Source organism: Boleophthalmus pectinirostris, unplaced genomic scaffold (assembly GCF_026225935.1).
Source record: "Boleophthalmus pectinirostris isolate CB_2022bp ecotype Guang Dong unplaced genomic scaffold, ASM2622593v1 HiC_scaffold_18, whole genome shotgun sequence".
NCBI classification, from domain to species: Eukaryota; Metazoa; Chordata; class Actinopteri; order Gobiiformes; family Gobiidae; genus Boleophthalmus; species Boleophthalmus pectinirostris.
The window spans coordinates 19,229,497-19,243,012 of record NW_026571133.1 but is presented as its reverse complement, the minus strand read 5'-3'; the positions used below and the strand labels follow the sequence as shown (position 1 = coordinate 19,243,012).

Here is a 13,516-nt window from a genome sequence, read left to right as displayed (position 1 = left end):
CACATTTTAACATAGATCAGAAAATAGCGTAATATGGGCCAGTTAAACCCACAGAAGTAGAATAAAAAGTAAAATAAAGAGTTGTGTCATTATTTTACCTTTAGTCAATTGTAAACCAAAATATTTCTCAACTTTATAATTGATACTTGTCCATTAACATCCTGTTCAATGTGCAGAACGTTGGCTCTTTAGCATAGCAAGCAGAAGACTGTTATTGTTTTTATCTTTGAAAAATGTCTACACAACATTTCTTTTACATTTCTTTTACCTCAAAAACAATAAATGATGGGGGAACTGCATTATGATGTGGTTGTTTTTTTGTGTTTGTGTGTGTGTGTTTTTTTTAGAGCAGACCTATCATGTAAAATCAACTTTTTAGAGTTTTTACCTTGTTATAGTTGTTTCCCCTCCTAAATGTGAGTGCTCCAAAGCAAAATAAATGATCTGACGAGGGCTTTTTGCAGAAATGTTATCTTAAAATAAAAAACGTTTTGGACATCGGCCATCTGAGTGTGCTATGCATTTTTTTTTTTTTTTTCACTTTTAAGTTGCTGCTTCTTGTCCCTTTGCAAGGACTTTGGTGTGCATTTTCTGTTTCATTTGATAGTTGCGTCTCCTCACCATTTATTCACCTGAAGTTATATTTGGAGCAATTTGTGCCTGTTTGAGCAATCTTTGTGCATGTTTGAGCAAAATTAAAGTCTGGTTTGATAATAATAAGTAGTCACTAAACATAGAAAAATTGCAAAATGAAAAGTGCAAAATCATTTACAATTTTTGCTCAGTAATACACCACTAGAAGGAGTAAAGTTTTTTGGAATAACTATAGACCATAATTCAAACTGGAAATCACGCATCTATAAAATTAGAAACTATTCAATGTAATCGCAATTATAGATAAATGTAGCTATATCTTAAATAAATATTATATACAACTCGCTGGCAATGCCCTACATAACCTACTGTATTGAGATTTGAGGCAATACATATAAGACTAAATCCAATCTTTACCTTGAAAAAAGGCAATAAGAGCAATCACATTATCAACTTATTATGAACCAACCAGTGCATTATTTATACACCTTCAAATTCTGAAGTTTTACGATTTAGTTGACCTTTACACTTTGAAAATCATGTTCAAAGTCAACAACAATCTCTTGTCAAAATCATTACAGAATATGTTCAAAATCCCAAATAGCCAATATGAGCTCAGAGGGATGGCCATGTTTATCAAAAAGAAAATCAGAACAAACATTATGAAATTTTGTATGTATTGTTAAAGGGGTGGACCTGTGGAACAATTGTACAGAAGACCTAAAATTGTGTGCCACTCACATCCATTTTAAAATGAAGTTTAAATGTTTAACTCTGGGCAGATACATGAATTATGATACTTAGTTTGTGCTATAGTACTTTGCTATACTGTTACTGCTTTTTTCCCCCTCTTGCTCTGTTTCTGAGTATGAACTGGTTTAATGATGATGCTATCACAAAGGAATAAAGGGTAAGCATAATAAGATCAAGCTTCAGCCTACACCCTTTTCTGTCTGCGTATGTTAAATATGGCTGTTTGTGGAATAATGTCAGAATATACATGTGACTGAAATATATTCATCAATTCCATTCTGCCTTAATCGCTTATTTTCAATCGCTGTTTTCACCGCCACCAGCACATGCCCACTGTTTAGTTCTCCAGTTGTATTTTCTTACTTGGTAATACGTACAGGTTTCATCAGCGTTGCATATAATTTTGGTACAAAATGTCAGTTCCCACAGGGCACGGAGAAGTCGGTGGACTTTGGAGACAATGGAGTTTATTTTATTAAGTCGTTTGAGGTGAATATTGCAATTTAAAATGTGCAAATTATGACTTAATGATTCACGGGTGTCATAGATTATAGCCATACTACAGACACAAGCAAAATGGGTCTTCTTTAAAAAAAAAAAAAAAAGCAAAAAGAAGGGTTACACTAAGTTTGTTCACTTTGGTGATGCAGAATGTTCGATTACAGTTTTGTGCTGATTTGTTTTGACAGCAGTCTTGGACGGATAGATAAAAAATGTGCTATAAGATTTACTTATAGCTTCCTCTGAGAATTTTCTTCACACCTCTGAATTATTTGGTTTAATTTGAAAGCCCAATCTCTACAGACTTTGATTTCTGTTGAGGTTTGATGTGCTGCGAAGCTACAGGCGTTCTTTAAGTGAATTGTTAGAAGAGCAAGAAAAAATTTTCGGGGAGCTTTGGGAGATCTGATGAAAGGATCTATTCACAGCTTGCCACCAGAGACACCAGGAAGGATAAAGGGGATGTGACTGGCTTCTCAATGTTAACAGATATCACCATGACATTGCTGTGAAGAGGGTTGTGGCTTCAGGCTATTGATATCTTATATTGATTTTGCTTGACCCTTAACTCGTACATGGACTGGTCAGATGTTTCACAATTGAGGAGTTTTGTTGTGACAGTGTTGTTGGGAAAAAAAAAAAGATCAATTTCTAAAGCTTTCGTGAGTTGTAGAAAGAGGTGCATTATTATGTTTTTTTGTTACAAGAACAGAGCCTTATTACACAGAGACTTAATTTCTTAATCAGCACACACATATTCATACAATGGGTGACAGTGGCTCAGTTGGTAGAGTGTTTGTCGACTGATCTGAAGGTTGGCGGTTAGAATCTTGCTCTTGACATAAAGATCATTGGTTAAGTGGTCAGATCCACTGACCCACAGGTTGGTGGCGTGATTCCAGCTCCCACAGATGAATGCTGTTGTTGGGCAGGACACTTAACTCCCCTCATCCCCAGTGTCTGTGTACACTAGTGTGTGTCAGTGGGGTTCCTTGATGTAAAGCACTTTGAGTGCCTTGAAGGTGGAAAAGTGCTCTATATAAAAATGTAACAATTTACCAGTCCTATTGCAATAGTTAGAATAGAGCAGGGGGCTCCAACCTGTAGCACTGGAGCTATTGGTAACTCTCTGCCCCCTTGCAAGTAGCTCACTGAGGGTTTTCTGAATTACATGTATTATGCTGAACAAGAAAAATGTCATAAATTAAATGCCTATTACCATTGCACGTGTATCATTTTGATGCCTAGCTTTGTACTTCTAAATGGATAATAGTTTGTTTTATAGGCATCTAACTGTACCTCATCCAAGGCTTACCGTGGCTCTTATATACACTCAATTTCTTGTGACTGCTAAAACTAGTAGCTCTCTGGGATTTTCGTTTTGTAAAGGTAGCTCACTGGTGGAAAAAGGTTGGAGACCCCTGGAATAGAACAATGGGCTCGAAGGGTCTTAGGGATTCTACACAGGTTTGAGGTATAGACCAAATCACACTTTTATACAAAAAAGCAAGCTAAAAAATGTATGCCTAAATTAGAAGACTATTAGAACATTATGTTTGTATTCATTTTAGAGATTGCTATAACTGCTTTCACTTTTGTCTCTGTCTTATATTCATCTTTTGACTGAAGTGTATTATTTGTACACGTTTTGCTCTGTAAATAGATACTTGATATGGATCATGCATGCAGCTTTTCTCTATGGTAAACACAAGGCTGCTTATTTTGGAGCGTCACCAAATCTCATCCTAAACATGTTTAATTCATCACTTCATCAATGCAGAGCACTGTTTTCGATATGAGAAGAGTGATGCGCCAATCTGTCACAGTCACACACGCAACCATATTTAGTCACTCACTTAAGTGTTGGCTGCTGTGTGTTGTCCTACCACTTGTCCTCATGCTACTCACATAAGACCAGATTAAATGAGTTCATCTTTCTATAGATGACTCATATAGCAGTGGCAGTGGCAGTCATCTCACAGGTGCCTAAAGCTGTTCTTTGACACATCCCTCTGACTTGGGACTGCCACAAGGATTAAACTTGTTTCTTATCATTAACAAACACTAAAGATGATGACAAAAACTCCACTTTGTTCTTTCTTCTGTTGAACTGACTAATTTAAAACTTCAGTGGATAGTAAAACACATTTTATTAAGGCATTCTTATGATGAGATTTAATTACAGGTAATTATAATAAACTTTTATGCCAAATGTTATTGTATGTAAAACTTAGCAGTTAAAGATGAACTATAGAACTTTTCTAGTGAAGGTCCATCATCTGTGCCTCTATGGAGATATATTTTCTTTGCCTGGGATGCTTCACAGTATGGCATTAAATGTATGCTCTTTACCAGTTGTTATTCCAGATGTTTGTATTGCTTAATAGTAATGATATAAGGGTAATTAATTTAGTTTTGGCTTAGTTTTCAAGTAGGTTTTCATTCTTTGATTTTCACGTTGAAGCCTTCATTTGCAGCATATTCTTGTACATGTGTCTGTACGTCAAGTACGTCTTTTCCTCCTAAGTGTAAAATAGTAGTTTCACCTGTATTAGCTTTATCATCGCCCCTTTATCTCCTCTTGGCACTTCCTTGTGCTCTTGCTTCCTCTCTCCTTGCTCAGTGGGTGCAGTCATCAATATCTGTGTGTTAGAGCAGTGCACCCCACACTCCTGGAGGGCACTGCTATTAATGGAATCTAGGGAGGGCGGCGCTGGGCCAACAGGCTCCACCAGTGTGCTTCAGTGCTTAGCTTTTTCAATCTATCCCACATTATGGGCTGTCAATAACCAGGGCTGCTACACAGCCAGTCTGAACTGAACTGAACTCCAGAGTCTTAAATCTGATTAAATGAGGTGGTAGAAAGGGAAAAACATGTTTGGTCAAAAAGCAGGTTTGAGACAAAGACACAGACTAGGGGAGGTGAAGAGATATTATTGTACAAGATTATTTCAGTAAACTCAGAGGCCCTTTTTGTCCAGTCTAATGCACTTTATTAGCTCTAAATGAAATGTAATCACAGCTGATTAAGACCCTGCCTGAATCATCAGTGAAAATCGTGAATAAGCACATTGGCACAAAGTGCCCCGAAAGCAACTTTTGGAGCTGGTGCAGGCTCTGCCCTCCATCAGTCCATTTGGCCAGAGGCAGCAGGCAGGCGCTGAATGGCAAAGTAATCCATCCCTCTAATGCAAGGGCATTAGAGCTGCCCGTCACTTCCTAATTGGCTAATGGCTAGATTAGGCTAGCTACAATAGGCCATGCTGACACTTTCTTGGCCTGTCATAACAGTGGCTTTAGGACACAAAAGGCCAGAACCTGTCGCTTACAATGGGCCTGAGGCAATTGTCCATCGCGCTGGCCACTGTAGCTCAGACTGTGGAGCTGGAGAGAGCCACCTGACCTTATTACTATACTGTTAACCTTGTGTTATGGGCCACACACAGCCCTGTGCCTCTGTGTGACATTAACATTAAGATTTTTTTTCCAGTGGATACTAATTTAACCACACAACATGTCATATCTACATGTAATTACAGAGTAACACTTGTAGCAATGACAGATATGCATGACTGCACATGCTATAGACTCTAGAGCCTGCGTGTGTGTGTGTGTGTGTGTGTGTGTGTGTGTGTGTGTGTGTGTGTGTGTGCGTGCGTGCGTGTGTGTGTGCGTGTGTAGGTATATATGTAGGTATATATACTACTACTATACTACTACTCCTCAAGTGCAATTCATTTTAAACAATATTCTCAAACATCAAATTTAGCATTTCTCCAAAACAACATTTATAACATCTATTTTTCGATAATGTGTCCACAAAATACATACAGTATCATCCTGCCTCACACAGAGCATAAATATTTAACGCATGTATTTTCCTAATGATCTGTATTTAAATGAGCTGGGGTTGTCATTGGAGACAGCTGCTCTTCGCTCAGTGACAAACAAACATGTGTACAGCAGTGTCATCTTTTACAAAACATTGGACAAAAACAGGAGAAATACTGGGAACATGATGTCCCAGAGCTGGCTCACACTACCCAATACTCCTCCAAAATATATACCTTTTCAAACTGGCAAAGAACAGTTATCACACTAGAAGCATTTTGTCCTGTGTTCCGTGTTGTATTACCTTTACCTTTTAAAGCTAAAAAAGGCATTTGAAAGAGGAAGTGGAGATATTTTTTCTTTGCCTGGAATGTTTCACAGTATGGCATTAAACACACAAATTTTATTACAGTTGCTATTTCAGGTGTTTCAAATGTACCATGAGTAGGGTTGATTCTCCACAGATATGACTTTTAACTTGGCCTGGTTGTATTGACTGCTTGTCTCCATGGAGATAGCAAGGTTTTATGCCATACTGTGGAACATTCCAAGTTAATTCTCTTCTGTTTTGTGTTTATATTTAAGTTTATTCAGTTTTAGTTAAAAGCAAATCGCCTGTTTTTCAGTGGTGTTAGGGTTATTCATATTTATTATTATTATTTTTTTATTATTTTTGTATATATATTTTATTTTCTTTCTTCGATTTTCACATTGAAGCCTTCATTTGCAGCACTTTCTTGTGCTGTAATGTCCTATGCCTTTTAAGAGCTAACAAAGGCATTCGAAACAGAGGACGTGGATATTTCTCCTTTTGTTTGGAGTATTATTCCACACTCGGCTACGTCACTTAATAGAGATTAAATGCTCGTGCTGTAATCATTTCCTCGGGGTCTTTGCACATGCTTTGACTTGCTGTCACAAATTCACGGCACAATTTCAGTTGGATGCCTCGGGAAATTCTCTTGGTGGAAATCCGTTATTTTTGTGCTTTAAAAAGGGGGCCAATGTTTCCGCTTTTTTCAATGAGTGCGTTCCTCTTGAGTGTTTCACCGTTGCCTACAGTTATTGAATGCACACACCGCTTTGCTCATAGTGCTTCTATTGAGCTGTGTGTAAATGGGAAGGTGTTGGTAGAGGTCATGCATTAAGTACATGGAGTTTCATTAACATACAGATAGCCTGGAGATGTGTAATGTACAGTTCCTATATGAAACTACTAAAGTTGTTGCCAGCGGTTACAGGCTGGTGCTGGGTAACTGGTACTTGTGTTATATGGTAGATTAGTTCTTCATTTCCACTCAGAATGCACCCATTTCCTATTCCAGTAATTTTGCTATTCGTTTTTAGTATTATATCTGCCTCAATAACAAAAGTGCAATAAATTCCTACAGAAAATATTGCGACAATATTGCAGAATGTTTAAAGCTACCAACGCAATAACTAAGGGTGTGCAAAAATATTGAAATATTGATATATCGTATTGTTATTAAATTATTTTGTTACAGAGCTACAGTTGTGTTGCTTGTTTAGAGGGAGGAAACTCATTTATGTGACACATTTGATGTTTTCACTGTTTTGGTTATTAAAACATGTGTGTTTCATATTAAGTTTGCACAAGAAGTGATTTAACACTTAAGACTTTTAGTGTCACAGCCATGATCTAACCATTATTTTTTATCAAACCATATCGAATCGAAAGTGCACTGTATCGAGATATGTATCATATCGTGGCCTATGTATCGAGGTATGTATCGTATTGGCAACTTCTTAATGATACCCAGCCCTATCCTCAGTAAACCTATTTCTAAATTAATAAAATGAGTTGTAATAAATGGCACAGCACTATTCTTCTATATTTAGGTAGTGTGTATAATCACTCATAGATAAGTGCTTGTTAATTACCCAACCCTCCCACACGTAAACATCCAAGGAACAAGGAACTTTTTCTCACTAATGCAAATAAAAGATGCATTCAATAAATATTAACCCCAAGATTATATTGTTCATCTCTGATATTATTATTGGATGATATGCATTTATATATGTATAGTAAATATACAGTAGTTATTAGTGTGACTGACCTAAGTATGAAATCTGCTCTTGACACTGACACAGCCTACATATATAGCTTTTTTCCTTATATTTTGTTGTATTTTGCTGGGCTGACAGAATCTCAATTGTAATGTAAAAATGTTTGTTAGCTCTGACAGGACATTTCAACACATATTCAGACGTTGGACAATGTATTTTGTACCATAAACAAACAAAAAAATTGAATAAAACAACAAAAGTTTTCGGCGCAGTCGACCGCAAAGGCATTTTTGATGAGCTCAGAAGCATGGCATTTACACAACAGCTGCAGCACATTCATTTTTTATTCATATTCTTTTATTTTCATCACAGAGCTGAATTCACAAAATGTCAGCAATGGACTATTGTGAAACTAAATGCAGTTTCTAAGCTTTCAAGGACTATTGCTTCAAACTCAACGTAGTCAAAAATAAACATACTTTTGACCACTGTTGTCTGTCATTAACAGTTTTTTCTTTGAGTAAAATATGTCAGGAACAACACTAAAAAGTAAAAACTTCAAATACCTTAAGAGAAGATTAGCAGCTGTAGTGAAATATATTGTGAAAGTTTGAATTGCCTAAACCAGTTTGACTACGGCGTATTAATTCAAAGAGCACTACAGGACATTAACACCAAGCAGCAGATCAAAAGTCTATGTAAATCTAGACATATATATTTATAGCAGCAGGATTCCTTACTTCTGAAATGGCCTATATTTGAAACCTGGGGGCATTAGAGGTTCAAAGCTCTCTGCCTGGGTATTAGCATGACTGTAATAGACATAGCATTTAACCTTCATTTGCTCTAATCAAAGCTTGGTAAATCATATTTTATGCAAAAAATCACTGAAACAGTCCATTTAAAAGGCTGTGTGCAAAAATGAGCAGACATTGTGGCTCCGTTGCTTTTTTCAGTGTCACCCCGGAGAAGTCCCCACCAGAATGTAGCTAAATTTAGCCCTGCAACATCAAAGGTCCTATTTGCACCAAGAGGATGTTAATCTGACGACTACAGGCGCCATGCCGGTACACACAAGCCAGAGATCCTCTACTGGAGGTGCCACACCATAACACAAGCACAAACACAAACAACACTAATACTGTACCAGCAGTAAATAATAGCTTTCCCCCGTGCTCATTTGCTCTTATAAGCTTCTGCAAATGTCTCAGTCAGCAAGTGCCATGTGATGTTGCAACCTCCAGGGTAGAATGGTACATCTCCACAAAATACTGACTATCACATTATTGTATGCTCTACTGTAGTAGCAATAAGTTAGATATTATCAAACAAAAAACAACTGTAAATACAAGTGATTATATTGTTCTAATAGATGCTTTAGAGAAGCAAGGAGGTGGGCATCACATTCATACAAAGACAAACTAAGTAGTGTAAGTGTTTTGCCCAAAGACTTGACAACAGTATGCACTGATCACAGTTGGGATTGAACTGCATATCTTAAGGTTTGTTTGTGTGTCACTGACTCCTACATGCAAACAAAGCTGACAATGTATTGACATTATTTCAAGTATAGAATCACTGAATTAGGGGAGGCTGAAAGCTTTACTGTTCAGACATTAACAGCTCCGCATTTTATAAGCTTATCAATGTACATCAATGTGGGATGCTGTCATTTGGCTGTGTGAGGCCAGTCAGTGTTACCACACATTTGAGCTGATCAGTGGTCCCCCTCTGGACTTTGTACCACAGATGGACTTTTACAGGTCATTATCAGGGTGTTAGTGCAGTTTATAGGCTCCTCTGTAAGTGCCAAGCACCCCCACTTTCCTCGTGAAAACCTACTGTGCTCTTAGTGGATGCTTTTAACAAGTCTCATTAGTGCGCAGTGATGACAGTATTTAACAGGATTTCAGGTGTTGTAGATAACCAGCAAGTATTGTTGAGTCAGCTGAGACAGACTCTAAAATAGTATTTTTTACAGTGATAATATTTTTATCACTAGTGCTTTGCAGTCAAGTGACAGAAAGGCAGCTGCTGTCAGAAGCTCCGTCTCGCTCGTCAGTGCAATGCAAATGGACGAGATTACTGCGCTTGGCGTTCAAATTGCATCACTTATCTACCTATCCATGTGCCTCCCCCTCACAAACACAGTTTGGGTATTCACTTACACTGTGTAACAAGCAGAAAGGCTGAAGGACATAAAGGGCACTGAATGAACTCCGCAGGGTCATTTCTGTTCTTGAATAACTGTCACCATCGTTGTAAAGCTGCAAATAAGATCCATGGACTCCTGAACAAAAGAGTTGCATTCAGTGATTTAAAGCAAAGCTGATATACCAAGAGCAAAATGTTGTTTATAGCTGCAAGATATCCACACATTTGCTCCAAAAACGCAATTATCTCTATACAAATTGGGTGCCACTTTAAAATGACTACACAGCCTTAATAAAACACAAAGAAACATTTCAGTGTTTTACTTAATTAAAAGAAATAGTTTTTCGACTTAGTAACTGACTGGTACTTAATTTAGGGGTTAGGAGTTAGGGTTAAGGTTACTACACCTGACTCATTCTTAATAAACTATTTGTGTATTGTGAATTAAGTCTTTCCTCGTGTTTTATTAGGGAGTAGTCATTATAAAGAGGTACCAAATATTCTACTGTCCTATTTGTGTTTGTTTAGACCAAAACCTCTGTTCTGTTACACAGTGATGAGGATGACATCACCTACATGTGCCTAGGGTTGACCTGTGATCTGTGTGATTTGAACAACATCATTTTTGAAGCCCAAATCCTCCACTGTATTTCTTTAAAGTCAGCTCTCATTCAGTTGTCCTGAGGTGCTCCACTGGCTCTAACTGTGCCTCTCTCCCCCACTCTTATCTGCTGCAGGCACAACCAGGCAGCCCAAGGAAGGAGAGGTCCCGGGGGTGGACTATAATTTCGTGACCGTTGACCGGTTTATGGAATTGGAGAAAAGTGGCGCCCTGCTAGAAAGTGGAACATATGAAGGTAAGGATTTAGTCAAGTGACGCTTAACAGTGCATGTAATTATGGTTACCCTCTCCTTATGATGTACAGTTCTGGACCAACTCTTAGATGTTAGTAGAAGTTTAAGTACAGGAAGATCCAGAGTTCAAATACTATTATTATTATACTATTATTATATATTGTAGGCCTTTCTTAGAGGTAGACTTATCCTTCAGTTATAAATCTTATACATTTACAGTAGTGGTCATATAGACTCAGAAATGATTCAGAATTAGTAACTACTTAATCAAAAGTTAGGGTTATAAGGTAAGGTTAATTATTTATTAAGTTTTTATTCATATTTTATGAAGGCTAATTAAGTTATGGTTATGTCATGTCATATCACATGTTACCACATACATTTTTGTGTCTTCCACTGAAGAGTAATACATTTTGCTCCTTAAAATCTTTCACTGATAGATATTTTAAACTAAGCAAATTAATCCAACTACTCATTTACTATGCCAAAATACATTAATTTATCCTTTCCATAATAAAAATAAACTCTTCATCTCAACTTGCACAGTATTGTATTTTATAGCTACTGTGGTCAGATGTGGCTGCACTGTATATCTGTGGCATTTCTCAGGCTGAGTGACAAGGTTTTGAGTGAATGTGAAGACAGGCTCATAACTCCTGCTCTACACAACAGCTCCTCCGTCCCATCCATCTCTGGGCCTGGAGCAGACAGCAGTGGCACCCCTCCTGGAGCAGCTGAAGGCAGTCTGCTGCAGTAAATTGTGAATGAAGATCCCCAGCTAAAAACATCCAAGTGCTGTGTCCACGTTGGCTCTGTCTCTGGGCGCAACCCCTAATTCTGCTCTGTGGAGATCTTCAGTAATCACAATAAACACACTCTCTATCCTGGCTCTCCTGTGGTCAAACAAGCCTGAGGCGCAGGGTTTTTCCGTGCCCTGAAAAATGCACGCCATCGACAATATATGCTGCCTGGCCACTGCTAACTCCCACCAGACCTCTGCCTTTGCACAGATAACACCTCTATCTCTCTATTTTTCTCTATTTCCCCTTCTCTCACTCATTCTCACCCACTCTCTGCTTTTTTCCCTCTCTCTGTTTTTCTCTTCCTCTTTTTTCCATCTTTCTCTTTCTGTCTTTCTCCTCTCTATCTCCTGGTGTGTCTTAAAATGTTTTTGACAGATACAATAAAGGCATGTTAAAGTCAAAGTTTCTCCAGCTCTCTTTCTTTTCATATATTTCCCTCTCTTTCCCTCACTCTCTCCACCCCCCCCTCACCCCCCCTTTGCTCCCTCTGTTTGTCACTCTCTCTCAAAGTCCAAATTTCTCTGTCTCTTTCTCTCTCTCTATTTTCTGTCTCCCCCTCTCCCCCTCTTCTCTTCCCCCTGACTCCTGTCTCTGCCACTGTCCCACCATTGCCATGGAGAAAAAATAACTGGCTCAGAATTGAAGACGGTCAATTTAACGCTTGAGTGCCAGAGCAGGGGTAGATCTGTGAGGTTGGCGTCACTTTCCACATTGGGAGAAATAAAGTTTGTTCTGCATAGTTGCCTGGCTATCATTCTGGCTTTTGTACATTTCAATAATTTAACGGCCAATTAGATGTTGGTGAAAGAGAGATGAGGTGGAATCTGCAGGAAAAAGGGCCTGAGTTACAGCAGTGTTTTTCAGTCAATTTGATACCAGGTGTCTGACAAGGTTATTTTAAACAGCTCTTAAAACAGTGAACATCTGACTACATTTTCAAGTAAAATACCCCAACTTGTTATAAAGTTGCTATATTACCAAAGCAGATTTTTACCTACCATTTTAGGTACATTTCTACAAGTTTAAAAATCTTATATTACACTATTTTCTGATCTATCTTATGATGTTTCCTCATCAAAGCATACCTGGATTTGTGTTTTGTTTCATTCAAACATTTTTAACACAAATCCTGCCTTTAGAGTTTGTCTCTCAAACTCAAAACACTCTGTTCCATCTAGTGTTGCCATGTGGTAATACAGGAAATGCACCACTGCGTTTTTAAACACCGTACACCTTCACTAGAATCATTTGGATTGTTTCAGCTGTGGAATTGACAATCTCTACTGAACAATTGGTAAAATGTAGCTGTTAACCTGAAAACTACTGCTTCGTGACATCACAAGGTGGAACAGAGCATTTTAAGCTTTGGAGATGTAGACAGACTACTTATGCAGGGTTACTCAAACATGCATGAATGAAAAACATATAAAAACATTCTAAAATGGCTTAAAGCTCACAACAGTCAATTTTGTGTAATATAGGCCCTTTAAATTGGCACATAAATCTTCAAACTGGTAGTTGTCAATGCTAAGAATACAAGCTTTTAGTTTGTATTGTTCCAGAGTATATATATTCGTTTTTATTTGTCATATTTTGTTCTTAAGCCGTGCTTGTACTTGTACTTAAGCCTTGATTATACTTTGAAAAACCACAAAATGTCAAATGGCAGCATAGAAGTGTTTTCTTAGCTATGTCCTTTATAGTCTCTTTTTTTTCTCTGAACAAAACACAAAAGCTTTGTTACAGGAAACCTTCACTGGATTAACAATGCTCTCAAGGTCTGAGTCCAAAATTCACTATTGAGCTTTTCTTCTGCCAGAAAAACATTTCTCTCAAGTAAATTTATCACATAGAACAGAGAGGTCAAGTTTATCAGTGGTCTTTATCACATATTGTGCCGCTGCTTACAGATGGTCAAATGACTCTGAATATTAAATAAAAATATGAAATGGAGAAAGTAGTGGATAGCAAGTCAGTCCAAAACTGTATTCAAG

The 13,516-nt window shown here is 37.7% G+C and overlaps 1 protein-coding gene across 1 annotated transcript in view; it reads left to right on the top strand.

Annotated features, from left to right (window-relative positions):
- magi2a (membrane associated guanylate kinase, WW and PDZ domain containing 2a) overlaps positions 1-13,516 on the top strand; it is a 161,580-nt gene that overhangs the window by 95,458 nt on the left and 52,606 nt on the right. Inside the window, exon 3 of the mRNA XM_055153780.1 lies at positions 10,602-10,721. Coding sequence (XP_055009755.1) covers positions 10,602-10,721 — 120 coding nt within the window. The remainder of the gene's footprint in view (positions 1-10,601; positions 10,722-13,516) is intronic.